Source organism: Bubalus kerabau, chromosome 1, assembly GCF_029407905.1.
Source record: "Bubalus kerabau isolate K-KA32 ecotype Philippines breed swamp buffalo chromosome 1, PCC_UOA_SB_1v2, whole genome shotgun sequence".
Classification (NCBI taxonomy): Eukaryota; Metazoa; Chordata; class Mammalia; order Artiodactyla; family Bovidae; genus Bubalus; species Bubalus kerabau.
In genome coordinates this window covers 110404120-110426899 of record NC_073624.1, presented here as the reverse complement: position 1 = coordinate 110426899, position 22780 = coordinate 110404120, and the positions used below count along the sequence as shown (strand labels likewise).

The window sequence follows — 22780 nt, the reverse complement described above, 5'->3', positions numbered from 1 at the left end:
CTTTTTGGGCCAATCCATTATTCCACTTAAGGGAATGATTATAAATATCAAACTGTGCTTTATGAAGACCACACTATAACATGGTATATAGGATATAATATGGTGTATAGGATATACATATAAATAAAATATGGTGTATAGGATCCTCCCCCTATAAAATGTACTGAAGATACATAAAAAAAGTTCAAGGGGAGTCTCTGCCTCCTTCAGGATTCCGTAATTATAGAATTTTAAAACCATAACAGTTCACTACTAAACTTAAACACTTATTGAAATGATCTGTTGAAAGCTTTGCTCTCTTACTTTCAAAACACTTTATTTCATCTGAATTTCATACGGTACAAAATTATCACATGCTTGAACTTGTCGCAGAAATAGCAGGTTCTTTCAATTCTTAAGGGCAACCTTCCTTCAGTGGCAAATAAATAAAAATCAAATCATATATAACAGAGCATATATAGAAAATTTTCTTTTATAAAAACAAAAATATTTGGATATCTTATATTTAATATAGCTTAGCCATTCAGTTTATGTTGACAAATTTAGTTATATGTTAGGAGGGACAATCCATATACAAAAGAACTCAATAGCAAGCATATATTTTAATGGTTGATTAGTCAGGCAACAACGTCTGACTTAATTCTTTTCTTGTATTTTTTTTAGAAGATACTCCATTTGTAAATTCAAGTTTGGTTGCCCCTTTTTAGTCTTTTTGCTCAGTATTTTGAACACTTCCATTTTCTTCTTTTTGTAGAGTCTTTGAGCTTCTTCTCTCTCTTGTTTTCTCCTCTCAAATTCCTGAAATTATTAACGTATGTAATTTTCATTAGTGACAAACAGTAGATATTGGTCACAATTCTGTTGAAATAGCTATCACCATGCAAACACTTCAAGGTCTGTCCTGTATTTTTCAAAATGTGAAATGCTACTAGTAAGCGCAGTAGTGTACTCTCTTTGCCTTTAAACTATCATATGTGCTATAGCATAGCATAATGCAAGATTATTTAACAATTTTAATTTTGCATATGAATAAAATCAAAGCACAAAGAGAGAAGGCATATTAAATAATTTCATCATTTAATTAGATCCACTGAAGAGTCAGAAGTGACTTTACAGGTTATCTAGTCCCTGTAACACTGAAATCATTTCTAGAATATCTGGTATTCTTTTAAATTTGCCATCTGACAGGTTTAATTCAAGAAGTATTTAAATTCAAGAAGTACTTACTGACTGTACACTGTATATATGTAAAATATTGTTGTAGATAATATGATTTTGATTATTTAAGAATTATCATGTTCATCTGATTTGCTAAGATCAAGACTTAAATTCATTTGCACTTAAAGAAAAATAACTCAAAGTTATATAGATCTGACAAGTACTACTTAAAATACTATACTCTTATATATAAAAGTTAAAAGTTCTTGAAATAATACAATAAGTGCACTGTTTCTGAACTTCTCCTGTAACACATATAGCTTCTACATGACACATCCTTACATTTGTATGATGACATAAATAAGAAAGTGCTTTCACATATATTACATAATTATATATATCAATATACTATATTTTAATATAATATATAACAATTTTTTAAATGTTGTATGTTTTACAGTATAATGGCTCTTATTTCACCTAATATACTATTTACAAAGGTGGCAGTATCAGAAGGTTGGTTTAAAAAGCAAAGTATACTGTAACAATCTATGAAATAGAGGTTTAGTTTTTCCATGGAGAAATATTCCTACTTCACTCTAGTCTGCCATCAGTTTAAAAATAAATAAATTTTACATGTTAAACTTCCAGATTTCTTAATTATACAATCTGTAAAACTAACACATACAAGAAATTATATTATCAGCACCAACTTTGGGGTCTTTCTGAGTGATGTGCTAAACCTTTTTAATGTGATAGATTAACAGAGCTTTAATGTAAGAAATATGAATGAACCACAGATAAACAGTTTTGCTGAAGCTGCACATGATTTTGTTCTACTCATTTAAACAAAGCTATTATAACTGTGGGTTTATGAATGATAACAAAGAATGGTAACTTACTGCTAAGTTAATCTAGTAAGGTTTTTAAAGAGCAAGAAAAACTCTTTAAAATATTATTTTATTCTAATACCTCCCTCTGACTTCTACTTGCTTTGATGTAAATTTATAAAAATCTATATTTTTTGGTAGTTTTCAAATTTTATTATGTATGATCTTTTGAGGCAATTGTTAAAAAATGACTCTTACTATCACCTTCGAGGGTAACATAAACAATGGAGGAATTGGAATGTTGAAATTCTCCAGCTCCTCTCAGATTATTCATTTACCCTGTACATACTTACGGATGGGCATACTATGGGCCCCATATTTAGAAGAAAAGCTTACATATACACTTAGGATAAAGAAAAATGAATCTAAATATTTTAAAATAGATCTTACTTGTTTCTTAGCAGCACGCTTAGCTTGTATCTGCTCATATTCTTCCTGTGCTTTTTGATTTGACGTTTTCTTTTTATTTTTCTTTGGAATATTAATGGAGCTTTGCAAGATAAATGAAAACAAATCAAAAGCATTAAAAATAATATAACCAAAATTATGTCAAAATTACATCAAATATAGTACTTATATAGTCAAATCTCACTAGTGCAACTTAAGGCAGGGGGAGAGATGTTGAAAGAAAGATATTAAATCTTGCTAGTAAGACATCCAAATAACACGTTAGATTTTTTGTTATACCTTTCAAGATATAGAAGGTGATAAATATAGAGTCTTGGAGAAATAATTCAACCAGGGAAAATACAGAAAATTCTGAAAGGTCCTAAAACGTTTAAAGAAGTAACCAGCATATGGATGGTAGAAATGACAGGCTGCCAAATTGAAGGATGTTATGAAGGACTTTAGGGTTGTACACGAACTTTAATCCCAAAGTTCTCTGACCAACTTGTCTCTTTCCATTTCATTTATTTTTTAATTGCAATCAAGTATATGTTCTCTGGGGGAAAAAATTCATATTAATAGTAGTAGTAGTAGCAGTTAACAGTCATATACCACTTCCCATGTATCACATGCCTTTTAAAGGACCATATATAAATGAAGTCATTTAATCATCACAACATTATGAGATAGGTCAGGGATACCATAGTCTATAAATAATCCATCCTGGGGTGTGCAACATGGTAACTGTAAATCACATACTTACTATTATTATTTCCATTTTAAAGAAGAGGACATTGCACACCAACATATTAAAGCCACTCCAGAGTCTATGATGCACTACACTAGAATACCTCTCAAAAGTTAGATTTTTAAAAACATAAATAGCAAGTGTTAACCATGGTCCAAATAAATGTACTTGAGAGGCTTAAATCTAAAACCCAGATCTCTTAATTACATTTCATTACTTTGTTTATTAAGCTTACCTAACATAACTCAGTCATTTAAGCTAACAAGAAAGCCTCCATGAAAATATTTTCACATAATTACGTGCGACTTCTGAAATGCCCTAAGGCAAATTCCCAATACTACAGAAACTGTTCTATAATCTCTTTCATAAAATGCTACTTACATCCACAATAAAGAATTTCAAAAGACTGCAATACATACTTTATTCTTATGCTACACGGTTCTTCTGGCTGAGGCTGCTCAGTGCTACAGTGTTCTTCAGACAAAGCCTGGTCATTGCTACCTTGGTCTTCTGGCAAAGGCTGATCAACCTGTTCTTCTGACAGAGGCTGGTCAGCTTTTCTAAGCTGCTTCCTGAGTCTTGCCTCTTCAGCTAAATAAAGATGTTTCAGATGATCGGGATACCAATCTGTGAAGGGGGATTCACTTGGGGTTTGAGACTTCTTTTCCCTCCGGAGTAACTTCTTATAAGTTTGCTGAATCTTGAGTTTTCTTCGAAATGCAAAGCCTTGTCCTGTTGAAGAATACATCAGTCTTGAATTACTTTCTCAGAAAACATTGCATGAAAAATATTGTTGTTAATTTAACAACCATCATGTTAAACATTGGTTAAAAATTAACCATGGTGTTAATTTTTACACCATCATGTTCAGATGCTCGATTTCATTATGTTTTGCTTTAAAATGTTATTTCAAGAAAAGAAGTTGAAGCTACTGGAATAAATAGTATCTTGGTCCTTTGCAAAAAGACTAAGCTAACAGAAGTTGGGAAGAACTCAACTGAGAAGGAAAGAAGGAAAGTCTCAAAGAAGGAAAAACAACTAAAGTGTTGCACAACTCCAATTTATTGTACTCATAAATTAAACAGATTCATTAATTCATCTAAACACTTAATCTAGGTCTTCAACAAATACCAAAGAGGGGAAAAAAACCCCTCACTTCTATTCAACATTATCTGAACCGAGAACTCCCAGATGTTTAAGTTGGACTCAGAAAAGGCAGAGGAACCAGAGATCAAATTGCCAACATCAACTGGATCAGAGAAGAAGCAAGATAATTCCAGAAAAACATCTACTTGTGCTTCACTGACAACGCTAAAGCCTTTGACTGGAAAATTCTTCAAAAGATGGGAATACCAGACCACCTTAACTGCCTCCTGAGAAACCTGTATGCAGGTTAAGAAGCATCAGTTAAAACTGGACATGGAACAATCTCTTTTCAAATTAGGAAAGAAGTACGTCAAGGATGTACATCATCACCCTGCTTATTTAACTTATAGGCAGAGTACATCACATGAAATGCTGCGCTGGAGGAAGCACAAGCTGGAATCAAAACTGCTGGGAGAAATATTAATAATCTCAGATATGCGTATGACATCGCCCTTAGGGCAAAAAGCAAAGAGGAACTAAAGAGCCTCTTGATGAAGGGAAAAGAGGAGAGTGAAAAAGCTGGCTTAAGATTCAACATTCAAAAAACTAAGATCATGACATCCAGTCCCATCATTTCATGGCAAATAGATGGGGAAACAATGGAAAACAGTGACAGACTTTATTTTCTTGGGCTCCAAAATCACTGCAGATAGTGACTGTAACCATGAAATTAAACGGGAATTAAAAGATGCTTATTCCTTGGAGGAAAAGTTATGACAAACCTAGACAGCATATTAAAAAGCAGAGACATTACTTTGAGGACAAAGTCCGTCTAGTGAAAGCTATCGTTTTTCCAGTAGTCATGTAGGGATGTGAGCGTTGGACCATTAAGAAGGCTGTGGTTGAAGAACTGATGCTTTTGAACACCTGTGGTGTTGAAGAAGACTCTTCAGCATCCTCTGGATTGCAAGGATATCAAACCAGTCAATCCTAAAGGAACAGAACCCTGAATATTCATGGGAAGGACTGACGCTGAAGCTGGAAGCTCCAATACTCTGGCCACCTCACGTGACGAGTTGACTCATAGAAAAGCTCCTAATGCTGGAAAAGATTAAAAAGGGGACGACAGAGGACAAGATGGCAGGATGGCATCACCATGTTTGAGCAAGCTCGGGGAGACGGTGAAGGACAGGGAAGCCCGGCATGCTGCAGTCCGTGAGGTCGCAAAAAGTCAGACACGACTGAGAGACTGAACAACCCACTCCAGTATTCTGGCCTGGAGAATTCCACGGACAGAGGAGCCTGGCAGAACAGTCCATGGGGTCGCAGAGTCAGACATGACTGAGCGCCTTTCATTTCACTTCACATCTATTATTTTACCTTAGAGAAACTACCCTATGACTGATTTTTTTTAAGTAATTCAACATTAATAAGGTTAGATGGTGGTGTATGACTTTCTCAACAGCAATTATCAGAAAACTGTACTTACTTAAGATTTAGCATTCCATATGGGATTTAAGGGTACTTACTGACGGCAAGATAAAATGAAAAATACAAACTAAAGCAAATAAAGATAGTAAGAAAAAAACAGACGGTTCTGCGATATTTTTAATCAGTAAGGGTGAGAATCGGTAAATTTCTAGCTTGCCTTCTAGTCTTTACTGTACTACATGCAGGTTTGGGGAAAACGTAAAGGAAAGAGTTCAGATATTTAAAAAATGAGCGTAAGTCGAGGAAAATGTTTAAAGATTTAGAGTGAGCAATACTTCCTCGCCTTCTCATCCAGACCTCTGAAAACCCCACAGCTTCGGCGAATTTAAGAACACATTTCCTGGCTCCAAGTAGGGCTGGGTCTGGTTCCTAAATCCTTCCCAGCTTGGGAGGATGGCGTATCCGAAGATTTCGTAGGGCCGAGGACTTGTAAAAGGCTGCCTTCTTACATACGTACCTTCGCGAACGCTCCCTGCGAAGGCTTGCAGATGATTAGGTCCCCATGTTTTCCGTTTCACATTCTTATTTCTGAATTCAACCGGTGAAACTCCTCCACGCGTACCCAACCCCCCTGTTCGCCCCCTTGCTGCCGGCCAAACGGGCGCCATGGCACACCAACCAAGGCGCAGGAAAAACACAACGGACTCAGTCAAAATACGTCATCAGGCAGAAGCAATCCATTGCCCACCCAAAAAATCCACATCTGAGTTCTACTTATCCGGCCTTTCCTGCTTCACCGAGCCCTTGCCTCGAGGCCACGTTTGCGCCACCTACAGTCCAGGAGGGTGGGGCGTCATGGCGGCTTCCGGCCCGCTCCCGGTGACCCAGGACCTGTCCACGTTACGTGCCAAGTTGCAGAAGCTGCTGCGGTTCCTGAGGGAAGCCCTGCCCATTTCTAATGCACATACGGTGGACTTCTACACGGAGTCTGTGTGGGAGAAACTGGTTGATTTGCCCCCAGAGACGGTGCTGTCGGCGCTCAGGACCTTCGCGGCGGCGTCAGAGGCGTGCCCCCTAGAGGAAGCCGGGAGAATGTCAGGTGAATGGCTGGTGGGCGGGGCGGGCAAGAAGGCGGGGAGAGATCCCGGGCCCTGGGTAGCGTCCTGGGTCGCGGAAGTCGAGCGGACGCGTGCGCCGGCGGGGAGCTGGCAGGACAGATTGCTGCGTGGGAGAGAGCGGAGCCGAGAGCGGAGCTGCTTTTCCGCCTCCTGGTGGCGTGGTTCTGTGAAGCGCCTCTCGGATCTCGGGTGCTTTTGTATTTCCATAGTTTAAAAAGAACAAGAAACAGTGGTAGGACCTTTCTTTAGTAATTCAACAGTAATTTTTCTGATTGGAGGGAAACGCTGAACAGTGCTTACAGATCCGTGTGAAAACACAGCAGGAGATGTCATCACCTAACGTGATGAGTCTTTTTTGGATTCTTGATTAAGATAATTTCAAGTGGTGATTATGCTGCCGCTGCTGCTAAGTCGCTTCAGTCGTGTCCGACTCTGTGCGGCCCCATAGATGGCAGCCCACCAGGCTCCCCCATCCCTGAGATTCTTCAGGCAAGAACACTGGAGTGGGTTGCCACTTCCTTCTCCAGTGCACGAAAGGGAAAAGTGAAAGTGAAGTCGCTCAGTCGTGACTCTTAGCGACCCCATGGACTGCAGCCTACCAGGCCCCTCCGTCCGTGGGATTGTCCAGGCAAGAGTACTGGAGTGGGTTGCCATTGCTTTCTCTGGGTGATTATGACCAAGAAGAAAATGTTGTGAAGTTGCCCAGTGGCGTCCGACTCTTTGAGACCCCCATGGACTGCTGCACGCCAGGCCTCCCTGTCCCTCACTGTCTCCTTAAGTTTGCCCAAGTTCACGTTCATTGCGTTGGTGATGCCATCAAACCGTCTTGCCCTCTGCCCTGGCCTACTGCCCTCAGTCTTTCCCACCATCAGGGTGTTTTCCAATGAGTCAGCTCTTTGCATAAGATGGCCAAAATCTTGGGGCTTCAGCTTCAAGCATCAGTCCTTCCAATGAGTATTCAGGGTTGATTTCCTTTAAGATTGACTGGTTTGATCTTGCTCTCCAAGGGACTCTGAAGAGGCTTATCTAGCACCACAGTTGAAAGGCATCAATTCTTTGGCGCTCTGCCTTCTTTAGGGTCCAGCTCTCACAACTGTGTATGATCACTGGGAAGAACATACCCTTGGCTGTTCAGGGACCGTTGTGGGCAAAGTGATGTCTCTGCTTTTTAATGTATTGTCTAGGTTTGTCATATATTTTCTTCCAAGGAGCACAGGTCTGTTAATTTCATGGCTGCCGTCACCATCTGCTGTGATTTTGGAGCCCAAGAAAATAAAGTCTGTCACTGTTTACGTTTTCACCCATCGTTTGATGGGACTGGATGCCATGAGCTTCAAGTTTTGAAAGTTGAATTTTAAGCCTATTCAGCAATAATACAATCTAGACCAGGATATTCACTTTTGCAGTGTATCTTAGCCTGTTAAATTTTTTTAATGTAAGATATTCAATTCTACAAATGGGCAGCTGCCTCTAGTATTAAAAATGATTTTTATAATGTACGTTTGTAAAGGAATGTTAATTTTTGTTTAAGTAAAGATTATGAAAAGAAGGACATTTTCCCCGTTATATGAAATTTATTGTTTGTGTCAAAGAAGTGCATTTTTTACTCTTTGACCAGATTTATATCTTAGTAAAGAATTGTTAGCCACTCTGTGCAGTGTAATTTAGCTGTTAAATTTTTAGACTGTTTAGTCAAGGTACAAATTCCAGTTCTACCAGCTCTGTTATCTTAGGGAAGTTTGTTCATTCATTCATTCAGGGAACATTTACTTAGTGCCTGCTTTGTGCCAGTACTTTTCCAGGAGCTAGTTTCTGTGTGGAGGAGGTGTGGGTGGAAGCAGGAAGACAAGCCCGAAGGCTATTAAAATAGTCCAGGGTGGACTTCAGGTAATGGCCAGTTGAAGAGATCAGGCAGTTCCTCCAGCAGATAGCAATGACAACACTGACTAGATTATTAAAGACAACAATTGGAAGTCTCTAGATAATAACCAAACAGGGACAGAAATATGAGAAGAGTTTCTGTTGAGATATTGCTACTGATTGGGAAAAGCTGTGAGTTCATGACTTTCTTGCGGAGTGTCAATGGAAAACAACATCTTTCCCAGCTCAAGATGGTCATGACAGAGTTCAGATCAGAGCAGATGGGAATTGAAGAAGCACCTTCTGGAAGGAAGGCCACAGAAGGACTGAGATCTAAGATATGAATGTAAACCTGGATAACCCAACTGTGGTTGACCCAGAGAGTCCCACAAAAATGCTGACAAAGCCAGGGGGATGGTGACCCCTGGAAAGACAGAGCTCCCGGGGAGGTGTGCAGGCTTGCTGCAACTTTGACAGGATGTGTTCCCCAAAGTGTACACAGCTTGGGTAGCAAAGATCAAAAGCCTATGTGAATTCCTGTATCAAAGGGCAGAATTCAGGGCTGGTGGGATGACTGGAAACTTGGGCTGGGTCACCTTGGGAACAAACTTAACCACAGAGAGATTGAACCTCCCTCCCTCCCTACCCCACCACCCCCAATCTGACTGTCACGTGTACCCAAGTCTTTATCTGCCTGCTGAACTACACAGGCTCAGGGAAATGCTGGGGAGAGGGTGCTGTAAATCAGCAGCTGAGCAGAGACACTGGCTGCTGCATGGGGAAGGGGAGTCAGATTTCAGTATGGGTCCAAGCAAGTTCGCTTCTCTTAGTAGAACAACAACCAAATCCTTAGAGAAATAAAGCAGCTCCCCTGCAGTAAGTTATCCACAATGCTGCTTTTCAACCAAAAACTGCTCAATGTGCAGAGAAATAGGAAAGTGTGACTCTTGCTCAAAACACTGATTGCAAGTGAGCCTTGATGCTCATTGTAAGTAGCTGTGTTCAGAGAATTAAAAGTGTGACCCAAGGATGGGAAAATAATAGGAGCTGATCCTGATTGGGCTCAGATGTTGGATTTAAGTGGCTGTTATAAAATATGTTCAAAGAAGCAGAACAGAGTAGCCTAATAATTAAAGGGAAACACAATAATTGTATGACCTCCCTTATAATTCTTTTAATTGGAAGAGTACACACTCATTGACCCATAATTATATTAGTATTACACAATGTTACCTGTTATCTGTCGCTGATAACACGCTCTCACACAGCGTGTGGGTCAGCAACTCAGGAGCAGGTGGACTGGCGGATCAAGCTTAGGGTCTCATGGTTTCACAGTCAAGATGTTGCAGCTGCTGAAGGCTTGATGGAAGTTGGAGAACTTGCCTCCACAGGGTCTCACTTACATAGGTGACGAGTTGGTGCTGCCTGTCGGAACAAGGCCTCTGCGTCCCACCACGCGAGCATCTCCCGGGGGCTGCTTCCATGGAAGCTGCCGTGCTTGCAGATGTTTTTCTGTCTGTGCTCATGATCGTGGACTTGGCCTGGTCATAGACTTTGTCTGGTATTGGTGTACTGTACATGTTTTCATATTTAATAGGGAAGAGTGTGGTCTTTGTGCCAGTGGCAGCCCAGCTATGAGTTGCTCTCGGTCACAGCTGATTGCTATTGTAATTTTTTTTTTCCTTTTTCAAAAGTATAATATTACTTACCTTACAAAGGTGTAGTAAAGATGAAAGATGATGTGATCTGGCTCCTGATACAGAACTGGGAATATAGCATGGATTCAACAAATTGTGGCTAATAAATGATGAGGGTTGTGGTAATGATGATTGTGATGGTGATAATATAATTAGGTCTTTCTTTCCATGGAAAAAATATAGATTGTCAAGAACCTTTGGAAATGTATATGCTTCTATAGCAACCTGTATATTTCATGTATTAACACGTCATGCGGTTTTCATTGTCCACTGACTTCTCTGTCTGCAGTTAGATTAAAAAACAAAAGTACAGTGTTTACCTTTTTTGTTTTTGTGTTCTTAGCATATTGAACAGCTTCTGGCATATAGATGAGTAAATTATTCTTAAAGAATGAAGTGAAGCATAGCTCTATAAAGAATGTTATTGAAGGCACTTCTGGAAATATGGTACTGAACTAGATAGCTGTTATTTCTGATTATATTTATCATCGTTTTTATATGGCTTATTCTGACTAATAGGCTTTATAACTTAATTTGAGAAAATAGAAAACAGTAACTATTCTTTCCAGCTGAGAAAATGCTGTACTGAAGATTACGGAAAGATACCCTGGGAATCTGGAGATAAAATCAAGGCAGGCATCATTTCAGGCTAAAATTTTTAAAAGTTTATTACATATATAGGTGAGATTAACCATCTGCAAAAAAAAAAAAAAATCAGTAGTGATACCTTATAAGTACTTTACTAATAAACAAGTGTTCTATATTTCATCTCAGGGATTAAGATTTTGTTTTACCAGCTTCAAGGGAACCAAACTGTTTTTTGGAAGTAATGATTGTATATGTAAATCTGTAACATTCTCAAGTGGTCTTCAGGAGTTTTTGGTCTTCCTAAGTATAGAGAAGTCTTTCAAAAGTTGCTTTTGAAACAGAAGAGGTATTCGGATTTAGGATAGCCAAAATAGTTTATGAAACAGAAATAGATCAAGACTGCACAGGCAACTCAACCAGCTGCCCAGCTTGCTTAAGATTTTCTTTTAGAATATCTGGCTTTATCTGCCCTAGTTGCAATTCTAAAATTAGGAAAGAGTGTCTTCTCAAATGAATGATATGGGCTGTTGTTGTAAATGTATTTCTCAGTGTAAATTAATAAATTATAAAATCAGTTTCTTGTAAGTTTGCTTAGAATCAGTTGTGGAAAACCTATTCAGCTTTAAAGAAATACAGTTCCTGTGCCTGTAAAGCCAGCCTCCATGACTTTGCCAAAGCCCAGGGCTGCTCAGAGACTCTGCCTGAGCCTCTAGGGCCTCTCTTGACTCTCTTCTTTCGGCCATATGCGGCATCTCCTGCTTCTTGTTGTCGTCACTCACATGATCCTTACCAGGTGTGGGTGCTGAATAAATGTTTAGAATTGGTTCCTTTCGGTAAGCATCTGCATAATTAATTTACTATCATTTTAATTGAACAACACAGGACGTTTTGCCTATGATAGATTATTTCATTGAAGTTTTTCTTAAATTATTTTTATTGCTTCTCAATAGATTAAATTGCTTTTTGGTCATTCTAAGTATTTTTTGTTGGTGGTGGTGATGGTGGTGATTATGGTGAATTAAAATTACACTCACATTTAATTTGAAACACATGAAACAAAAGCATGTTGGAAATAGAAAGTGAGAGCAGCAGAGAAATAATTAGTGTCATCTGTTTTACTCTGTTGTGTTTAACTTTTATCTTTTCACTTCATATGTATTTTCTTGAACTCTGTTTTCCCTTTTCATATTTCTTGGATCTTTTTAGGAGACTCAAGTGTGGACATAATTTCACAGGACAAAACGATAGTGGCAAGTGTCAGCCCAGTTTCTTGAGTTGCTACTATAATTATATGCAGATGACACCACCCTTATGGCAGAACGTGAAGAGGAACTCAAAAGCCTCTTGATGAAAGTGAAAGTAGAGAGTGAAAAAATTGGCTTAAAGCTCAACATTCAGAAAACGAAGATCATGGCATCCGGTCCCACCACTTCATGGGAAATAGATGGGGAAACAGTGGAAACAGTGTCAGACTTTATTTTTCTGGGCTCCAGAATCACTACAGATGGTGACTGCAGCCATGAAATTAAAAGACGCTTACTCCTTTGAAGGAAAGTTATGATCAACCTAGATAGCATATTCAAAAGCAGAGACATTGCTTTGCCAACAAAGGTTCGTCTAGTCAAGGCTACGGTTTTTCCTGTGGTCATGTATGGATGTGAGAGTTGGACTGTGAAGAAGGCTGAGCGCCGAAGCATTGATGCTTTTGAACTGTGGTGTTGGAGAAGACTCTTGAGAGTCCCTTGGACTGCAAGGAGATCCAACCAGTCCATTCTGAAGGAGATCAGCCTTGGGATTTCTTTGGAAGAAATGATGCTAAAGCTGAAACTCCAGTACTTTGGCCACCTCATGCGAAGAGTTGACTCATTGGAAAAGACTCATTGGAAAATCCCTCCCAGCATCCTTCTGATGCTGGGAGGGCTTGGGGGCAGGAGGAGAAAGGGACGACAGAGGATGAGATGGCTGGATGGCATCACTGACTTGATGGACGTGAGTCTGAGTGAACTCTGGGAGTTGGTGATGGACAGGGAGGCCTGGCGTGCTGCGATTCATGGGGTCGCAAAGAGTCGGACACCACTGAGCGACTGATCTGATCTGAAGAGTGAACAAAAATGCAAACACATTTGTGGGAATGTGTTTGGATATTGGTCATCATTTTTAACGTAATCAATGTATAGAAAGTGCTTCTGATTGTTCCTTTTAGATGGGGCCATTTAGAACTTGAATTTATTTTCTAGTTTTTAATGGTTACCCGCCTCTCCCCGCTCCCGCAGCTTCTGATTTCCCTCATATCATTCAGTTATTAAGAAGCTGAGTAAAACAAAGTTTATGGAGATTCCTCTTTTCTATGGCAGTTTTTTCCGTCAGCCTATTCAAATTATATTTAGCCAATCTGAATAAATGTAAGTGTCTTCCATTTATCTAGATACTCATGTTATTTGTTTGAATTATCAAATCATTAACCTTTCACTGGAAATTTGCTGTTAGGGTAACCTGTCTTCGTGGTTTTATCATGATTTAAATTAGGTTGAATTAAAACAAACAAAAACTTACCTAGAAGGCTTCATGTCTAATTGGGGTCTACATGTATTTTTTTTGTTTTTTTACCTCTTCACTTCAATGATTAAAGAGGTCCTCTATAAATGACATTAGCAATCTTCTTATTACGTTGGCTCATAATCTGCCGGCTCTTGTTCCTCCATTTCTCTTGCATCTGCTGCTTCCCATAGCAAATAGTTCAGCTCCCTCCTTTTTCAATCTTGTGAAAAAATTTTAGCAATAACTTCCAAATTGTTCTCGCTTTCAGACTATTTCAATTGCTTCTCCATTCAAACTGCTTTCCAGTTATCTTCCAGAATCATAGTTCTCATCTTGTTATTCCTTTACTCAAAAGTCATCTAGTGGGTTTTCATTTCCTGCAAAACAAAGCTCTTCACTTTCGATGTTACCTACTATCTTTTCTCCAGCTGTAACCTCAGCTGAAAGCGTAAGCAAATAGGAGACAGCGTGTACAGAATATGGGTTTTGTGATTGTCACAAACAGCTTTGAGTCCTGTCTCTGTTACTCGAGTGCTGTGTAATCTTGTGTGAGCTTGCTTGGTGGCTCAGATGGTAAAGAGTCTGCCAGCAGTGTGGGAGACCAGGGTTCGATCCCTGGGATGGGAAGATCCCCTGGAGAAGGAAATGGCAACCCACTCCAGTATCCTTGCCTTTTCTGAAAAATTCCATGGATGGAGTAGAATCTTGTGTGAATTAGTAAAGCTTTTGAGCCTCAATTTCTTCATTTAAAAAATGGAAATCATAATTACTATCTGAAAGGGTTGTGTAGAAGTCAGTGAGATAATCTGTTAAAACCTGGCACATAACTGAGTGGGCATTTAATAAACATTAGCCATCATTTCCATATTCTGCTTTCCTCACATAGAGGTGGATAGACTGAGAGTCAGAAGACTGGGTTCTAGTTCATATCTGACTCTGATTAGCTGTGTGTCTTGCACAGGGCAATTTGATCTCTGGTCCTCTGGCTTTTCTAAAACCAGCTTGAACATCTGGAAGTTCATGGTTCACGTATTGCTGAAGCCTTTCTTGGAGAATTTTGAGCATTACTTTACTAGCATGTGAGATGAGTGCAATTGTGTGGTAGTTTGAACATTCTTTGGCATTGCCTTTCTTTGGGATTGGAATGAAAACTGATTTTTTCCAGTCCTATGGCCACTGCTGAGTTTTCCAAATTTGCTGGTATATTGAATGCAGCACTTCCACAGCATCATCTTTTAGAATTTGAAATAGCTCAACTGAACGACCAACCTAGATAGCATATTCAAAAGCAGAGACATTACTTTGCCAACAAAGATTCGTCTAGTCAAAGCTATCGTTTTTCCTGCGGTCATGTATGGATGTGAGAGTTGGACTGTGAAGAAGGCTGAGCGCCGAAGAATTGATGCTTTTGAACTGTGGTGTTGGAGAAGACTCTTGAGAGTTCCTTGGACTGTAAGGAGATCCAACCAGTCCATTCTGAAGGAGATCAGCCCTGGGATTTCTTTGGAAGGAATGATGCTAAAGCTGAAACTCCAGTACTTTGGCCACCTCATGCAAAGAGTTGACTCATTGGAAAAGACTCTGATGCTGGGAGGGATTGGGGGCAGGAAGAAAAGGGGACGACAGAGGATGAGATGGCTGGATGGCATCACTGACTTGATGGACGTGAGTCTGAGTGAACTCCGGGAGTTGGTGATGGACAGGGAGGCCTGGCGTGCTGCGATTCATGGGGTCGCAAAGAGTCGGACACGACTGAGCGACTGATCTGATCTGATCTGAACTGAAATTCCATCACCTTCACTAGCTTTGTTTATAGTGATGCTTCCTACCTAAGGTGTTCATTGGAAGGACTGATGCTGAAGCTGAAACTCCAATACTTTGGCCACCTAATGCAAAGAGCTGACTCATTTGAAAAGATCCTGATGCTGTGAAAGATTGAAGGCAGGAGGAGAAGGGGACGACAGAGGATGAGATAATTGGATGGCATCACTGACTTAATGGACATGAGTTTGGGTAAACTCCAGGAGTTGGTGATGGACAGGGAGGCCTGGAGTGCTCTGGTCCACGGGGTCACAAAGAGTTGGGTACCACTGAGCAACTGAACTGAACTGAACTTGCACAGGGCGTTTAGCTGTGCAATGAGGAAGCATCAACTTCTAGGGTGTGCATCAATAACTGAGGCAGAAGAAGAGCCAGCCTGTCTCATATGGCTTATAAACATCTCTTGAATGACCAATAAATATATATATATATTTTTTTTTTTTAGCTAACTCACACAAGTCTAGCATTGCAGCTTCTCTTAAAAGAAAAAAAAGATGTGGCTCCTCAAAGTTCTAATTATTTTTTTCTAATTATTTTTTCTAATTATTATTTGCAGTATTACCAAATTATGGCTCTTGGTTTGTGGACTCCAGGCACTTTCCGTGTACCCCTGAAAATGTATTCAGGAGTTTGCTTCACATTCTCAAAGGAGACCAAGAACCAAAGATAGCTGTGGATCATCTGGGTAAAAGACATCTGGTGTTGCTTCTAGTGCACAAAATATAATGATTAGTTTTTACCTACAGATTTTATTAGTTCCTCTTGTTAAAGCCATGATCACAATGAAGGCCAGAGTCAAACTGAATTTTTTTTTTAATCTTTATTGTATTTGTTACAATATTGCTTTTATGTTTCGGCTTTTTGGCCATGAGGCATGCAGGATCTTAGCTCTCCACAGGGATCAAACTCGCACCCCTTGCATTGGAAGGTAAAGTCTTAACCACCTGAAGTCCCCAAGCTGAATCTTGGGATGAAAAAGCCTATAACTAGTCATCACTGGGTCATGTCAATAAATGATTGAACTTCCCACATGGTCTGACTGCAAGTCACCTTTGATTATGAAGATAACTGAAATAATAGGATGTCAATTCTGGATTTCTAAGATACGTCTTCAACCAAAGAGGAAGGGGCAGAGTATGAGGGTGCAGTATTACCAACACTTCTCTTAGTTATTCTCTCGCCACCCATTTATCTAATGCTTCTGCTGCCTTGTTGCCTGAATGTGCTGTGCATTTTTCCCCTCCCTTATTTTTTTCATGTAACTCTCTTTGCCTGGAACTCTCTCATGGAACATTATCTGTTTAACTTATGCTAAATCTATAACAGAACTAGTCATTTGTATGTTGTTTTATTCCTTCCTTTATTAGAGCACTTAGCGTGTTGTGTTGTAATGACGTTTCCTTCAACCCTTCTAGGCTCTCATTAAATGTTCGTTGAATTTAATAGATTAGATAAAGAGTGTATGGGCATTCCAGGTAGATAGAACAGTGCAAGCAAACAGTGAAGGTGGAAAACTGTAAAACGTGGACAGTAGGAACATAAAACCAAGTCTTCACAAATTTTTACATAGCTAAAGTCAGAATAAACTATTGCAGCCAGTATTCCAAGCATCTATCATGGGGATGTTTGCAATCATCCATCCATGGGGACACTGGTTAGGATCCCTTAGTGGTGGTCTTGGAGAAGGCAATGGCACCCCAATCCAGTACTCCTGCCTGGAAAATCCCATGGATGGAGGAGCCTGGTAGGCTGCAGTCCATGGGGTCGCTAAGAGTCGGACACGACTGCGCGACTTCACTTCCACTTTTCACTTTCATGCATTGGAGAAGGAAATGGCAACCCGCTCCAGTGTTCTTGCCTGGAGAATCCCAGGGACGGTGGGCTGCCGTCTATGGGGTCGCACAGAGTCGGACACGACTGAAGCAACTTAGCAGCAGCAGTGGTGATCTAGAGATGAAGGATGTGCCTAGTTAAAGATGATGGCAGTGAGAATACAAAGGAACTGATAGTTTTAAAATACATTGTACAGAGAAAATAGGTAGTTCTTTTTTTTTTTTAAGCTCACTCACACAAGTCTAGAATTGCAGCTTCTCTTAAAAGAAAAAGATGTGGCTCCCCAAAGTTCTAAAGATTATGGCTCTTGGTTTGTGGACTTCAGGCACTTTCCATGTACCCCTGAAAATGTATTCAGGAGTTTGCTTCACATTCTCAAAGGAGACCAAGAACCAAAGATAGCTATGGATCATCTGGGTAAAAGACATCTGGTGTTGCTTCTAGTGCACAAAATATAATGACAGAGTTTTTACCCCCAGATTTTATTAGTTCCTCTTGTTAAAGCCATGATCATAATGAAGGCCTGAGTCTTTTTTGGTGACTCTTTTTCAGTCACGCTTTTTTAGTCACTCTTTAAAAAAAGGTGACTCTTTTTTATATATGGTTCAAAGAAATGGGGAAATCAAAGCTAATTTTAAGAGATTGATTGTGGGAATATCTTGAATAATAATGAATGGTACCATTAGCAAAATTAGGTAAATCAGCTGAGGGAGCTGGTTGGGGAAATAATGCATTCAGTTCTAGATATATTGTGTTTGAGGTCACCCAAATAGAGATATTTAAGGATTCACATTCATTGACCCCAACCATTCACATACCACCTTAGATTTTTAGAATTAGCTCCCATGTTTTATTTGAGTAGTATAAATTATCACTGCTCTGGGCTACAAAGACCCAGAAGTGACTAAAGCGAATTTAATTCTATTGATATTTGAGAGGAAGGGGTGGGCAGTCCTGGAGCCTCTCTTCTCTGACCTCTGCAGGATCAGTATTCTTCAGAACGTGCTGTGGTCATTGATAGACTTAAGAATAGTTCTTAAGGACTCTCTCTAAACCTGATGACCTCTGGGTGCCTGACTATTTTTATAACCTAATTTATTTTTGCAAACATTACTTAGCATCTTCTTGTTTGTTGTTCAGTGGCTCAGTCACGTCTGACTCTTTGCGACCCCATGGACTGCAGCTTGCCAGGCTTCCCTCTACTTCTAAGTGTTAGTCTAAGCATCTTCTTAGACTTAACACTGTGCTAGGTGTTATGGGTGAATACGAAGATGTAGAAGGCATAATCTGTCTTCACAAATTCACGTTCCAATAAGGAAGGTAAAAGACATAGTACTTGTACAAAACAAATGGGAAGATGAATGAAATATTCCTTTCTTTTGCAGAATTTTATTCTACTTTCTTCCTATTTGATGTGGTCAGAGAATTATTATATTCTTTCTAGATTAAGTGATATGTGAAAATCTGCAGTCTGAGCACTGCCCAAGAAAATGCTTTTCAATCTTTAAGGTTTTTTTAAAAAATTAAATTTCCAACTATGTGAGACTGCTTTTATCCAAAAGTAGTTGATTTCATTCTCTAAATAGATTTTTCAACATTGTTTATATTTGAAATGTTAAGCATCCTGCTGTAAGTATTTGAGTTTTTGTATTGTTTCACAGATTAATTTTCTAATTCTCCACAATAAAATTCTAATTCTTCCCTTCCCCTCCATGCCCCTCACATGTCAAGCTGTTTATCATTTGTTGTTTTATTCTTTTCTGTGTGTTTCTTAGGAATTTTTATGTTATTTTAATGACAATTGAAGTAATCTTCCATGACAACTATTTTTTTAATTTAAAAAATGACAGTATTTGTACAGTTTGTGCAGAATTTCACCATACATGGCTCTATCTTTATCAACAAGTATTTCTCAAAAATTATTATTCTTAGGTGACTACTCTGTTGATTATGAAGGTGTTATCTAAATACAGTGAATCTATCCTTTTGTCTACAAAGCTCCATTTATAAACTTTTCATGCTCTTTAATACTTCATAATATTTTCTACCAAAGACAGATTTAATAATGTAAATCACCTTTATACTCCAATATATGAAAAAAAGATATTTGGAAGTATAATTTTGTTATTATCTTAAAATATTTTTTTTTTGATTGGGAGGGTCATTTTTAACCTCACAAACTTTAACAGTGTAATTTATTTCTATTTCTGCTTTTTTTTTTTCACTCTTCCTTTCTTTCTTCTTGTTCACCTAGTGTGTGAATTTTTTTTAATTTATATTTTTAGTCAAAAAGAAAATATGTGCTTCATTCTTTTGGATTAGGTGGTCATATGTGTCATTTAGGTTATCTCTGGAATTACGCAAAAAGTTATCTACCTTACCTTCATTAGAAATTGAAATTTAGATTGTGCAAATTAAAACTATTTAGTGTGATTAACATATATTTTGTCAAATGAAACAGACTGACCTGTATGTTTTGGTAGCTCATATTATTTATGTTTTTTTGTTAGATGGGTATTATCTAAAAAACTCAAGACTAGTAACTTAGACCATCAACAATAAGAAAAGATCTGTTTAATACTAGAAATACTGAAAAGAAAGGGATTATCTTTTCAGGGTTGGATTAATTTTAAAACTGTGAAATTTGTATTAAGAATTAATAGCTCTATCAGTGAATAAAAGAATAATTTTAGGTTGTTTTAAGTATTTAAAATGATCTCGAGAAGCCAGAGGAAAAGTACTTAGTTGAATTGTCTGTTATAGTATTAACATTGGGCAAAGTAAAAGGTGAGGAAACAGTAAAAGATAGTGATTCTTAATCTCTTAGGTCACAGAGCCCATTAAAAGGCTAATTCACATGAATGCTATAGTACCTCTTCCTTAGGAAAAAGGCATATATGCTCACAAACAGACGTAACACTTTACAGACGGCTTTAGGTGATTCGTAAGCTTCTGTAGCTCTTAGACCTCAGGATAGGGACCACTGGTTGAAAGCATTTTCAGTATTATAAAACTTTGTGACTTCATCTTGATTTAGACCAGCACTTGTACTCATTCTTTTTTCCTTGTCACTTTTTGTTCCTTATTATGATGTATATTTCCAGAATTTTCTTTCACTAATCTTTATGAAGTTCTGAAACTTCTCACATGAGGGGAACTGTATTTCAGATATAACTGCAGAATATCTGACCAGTATCTTTAGGCAACACCAGTGACAATTACTGAAACCAAATTCTTCCTCTTACTTGATGATTAAAATCAGAATGGTGAATGTAAATGTCAAGTTAGGTGGGCATTTTTTTGCTTATTCTCTATTCTGCAACCGCCTTGAATAATGGCCCCTAAAGAATAAAATTGATCTTTTTTTTTTTTTTTATGAATTATACATTTCATTTACAAGAATTAAGTAAAGAGCAAGATCTGCTGGAGTTATGGTAGGAACTAGATAGAGAAAGTGTATATTTAATGGAAATTCCTTTTGCACATTCTTTTTGCTGGGCAAATGATTATAACTGTATTCAGTTAAGAAATAGTAGAATAGATACCCATTTATTTTGTGCTAATGTTGAAATGGAGGTAATGTAATTTAGAATAAGAATAGCAGATAAAATTAAACTCAAGTTAATGAAATATACAATAGAGAAAAGTACAATTTTAAGGGAGAGGTGTGACTTACTCTCTAGAAATTTCTTACTAGCAATTATATTTACAATTACTGTTTACTTGGGACAAAAAGTCCTTTATTTTTCTTGCCTCAATAATAAACAAACTGGAAAGTCTTTTTTTTATTCTTGAAAGCCTGGAAGTCTAGGCCCATGTCAATGTGTGTATAGAAAGGAAATATTGGTCTTCTCAGTAAGAGATCAATAGCAGTGTTAATTACTAAGATACTGCCATCCTTGAGGTATTGTGGGGCAGTGGAGCTTACAGTGGTGTTCAGAAAACAACACCTGAAATAGGAAATGAGATGTCTGTGGTAGAAACAAGAGAAGAACCAAGAAATTGATTTTAGCACTTACTGCAGTAAGGGTTCACTTTTAAAGCATTCTTTACAACTATCAAGCAGTTTTCAAAGTTTTAGAATCTAGAATTTATTTTGTATTTTACTAACAAAATCATATTTGACTTTTTAAATTGAATTTATTTTTCAGAAAATATTTACAAACATTTTATTTACCCCTCAGTGCTTCTAATTTTAAATGGAGTTTGAAGTTGTAGAATTTCTCGTCATCTGTCTCTTGATTTTGGTTATTTTCTGAAAAGAGAGACTTCTGATAAAGGAAATTAAAGCATTATAGTAAAGTAAATGAGCTCTATGTTAGGTCTCTGAGGCATGGTCAGGATTATAACCTAGCTACCGAATTTCATACCAAAATCAGTAAAACGTGTCATTGGTAATAATATTCTCTCCTGAGCTTTCAAGCTGATTCTAGGACATGGTGCCCACTGCTGACCGTGGGCTGCCATGTACTGCAAAGTTCTTTCTTTCATCCTACGTATACTACAAAACCCAGTGCCAGCTCTTAGACTTGTGTCTCAAATTGCAGCTTACCTGTCTTTACTTATGTTTTCATCCTAATGATTGAGGACTTGCATCCAACTTCTAGAATCCAAACGTCCTTTTTCCCAGCAGACCTTGTATTTAGAAACTGTATTGGTCATTGTTTCAAGTTCTTCTCTAGTAGCCTATATAGTACTTGGCCTAATGTTTGAGTATTTTCTATCCCATATTTTTCTAACAAAGTCCCAAGTGTCATGTTAGGAGGCTCAGTTACTTCGTTTGGATGTAGTGGTTTAGGAGTTGTCTACTGTGTTCTAGACTCTGTTTTTGGATGAGTGTATATGTACACAAATACATATATACATGTAAGTATATGTCTGGTGTGGTGGTTTAGTCACTAAGTCGTGTCCGACTCTTGCAATCCTGTGAACTGTAACGTGCCAGGCTCCTCTGTCCATGGGATTCTCTAGGCGAGAATACTGGAGTGGGTTGCCATTTCCTTCTCCAAGTGTATGTGTATTTGTGAATATTCTCATATTTGTACACGTGCTTATGATTCCCTGATGGCTCAGTGGTGAAGAATCCGCCTGCTAATGCAGGAGACATGGGTTTGATCCCTGGGTTGGGAAGATAACCTGGAGGAGGAAATAGCAACCTCCATTTTCTTGCTGGGAAAATCCCATGGACAGGAGAGCCTGGCAGGGCTCATGGGGCCACAAAGGGACTGAGTCCCTGAGCACACACACACACACGTATGTGCTTATGTATGCATGTGTTCCTTAAAATATTGTAAAATAGATATTTGCCCCCATTTTATAGATGCAGGTATCAAGTCTTATAACGGATAAATAGATTACTCATGGCCACAGAGGGAGAGACAGTCTGAGAACCAGAATTCACACCTAGTTCTTGCTTATTCGTGTACCCATTCTAGTCATTGAGTGCCCACTGTGGTAGGAAATCATTCAAGGTTTCCTCAGGACACAGCAATGAACAAAGATCTGTGTCCTTTGGCATATAGCTATGTCAAATGATGATAAGTACTATAAAACACTGATGAAGATCAGTGAGGAATGAGAGCTGGGAGAAGTTGCAGGTTTAAATAGGGTTGTCAGAGACGTTTT

At 38.5% G+C, this 22780-nt stretch overlaps 2 protein-coding genes across 4 annotated transcripts in view; one reads left to right on the top strand and one right to left on the bottom strand.

Annotated features, from left to right (window-relative positions):
* Positions 1-290: 290 nt before the first annotated feature.
* Positions 291-6529, bottom strand: CCDC59 (coiled-coil domain containing 59). The gene is made up of 4 exons (XM_055586833.1): positions 6218-6529; positions 3603-3915; positions 2439-2538; positions 291-798 (listed from the first exon to the last, which is right to left on the bottom strand). The coding sequence occupies exons 1-4, from the start codon at positions 6366-6368 to the stop codon at positions 637-639; spliced, it is 726 nt and encodes a 241-aa protein (XP_055442808.1). The 5' UTR covers positions 6369-6529; the 3' UTR covers positions 291-636.
* Positions 6530-6555: 26 nt separating this feature from the next.
* Positions 6556-22780, top strand: part of METTL25 (methyltransferase like 25) — a 113408-nt gene continuing 97183 nt past the window's right edge. For all 3 annotated transcript variants that reach the window (XM_055586808.1, XM_055586799.1, XM_055586825.1), the window contains exon 1: positions 6556-6799. In XM_055586808.1, coding sequence (XP_055442783.1) covers positions 6556-6799 — 244 coding nt within the window. The remainder of the gene's footprint in view (positions 6800-22780) is intronic.

Coding starts and splice junctions, on each gene's coding strand:
- CCDC59 (XM_055586833.1), bottom strand. CDS start 6,368: ATGGCGCCCGTTTGGCCGGCAGCAAGGGGGCGAACAGGGGGGTTGGGT. Junction 2,539..3,602: donor CCGTGTAGCATAAGAATAAA/GTATGTATTGCA, acceptor TATCTTGCAAAG/CTCCATTAATATTCCAAAGA. Junction 799..2,438: donor AGCGTGCTGCTAAGAAACAA/GTAAGATCTATT, acceptor TAATAATTTCAG/GAATTTGAGAGGAGAAAACA.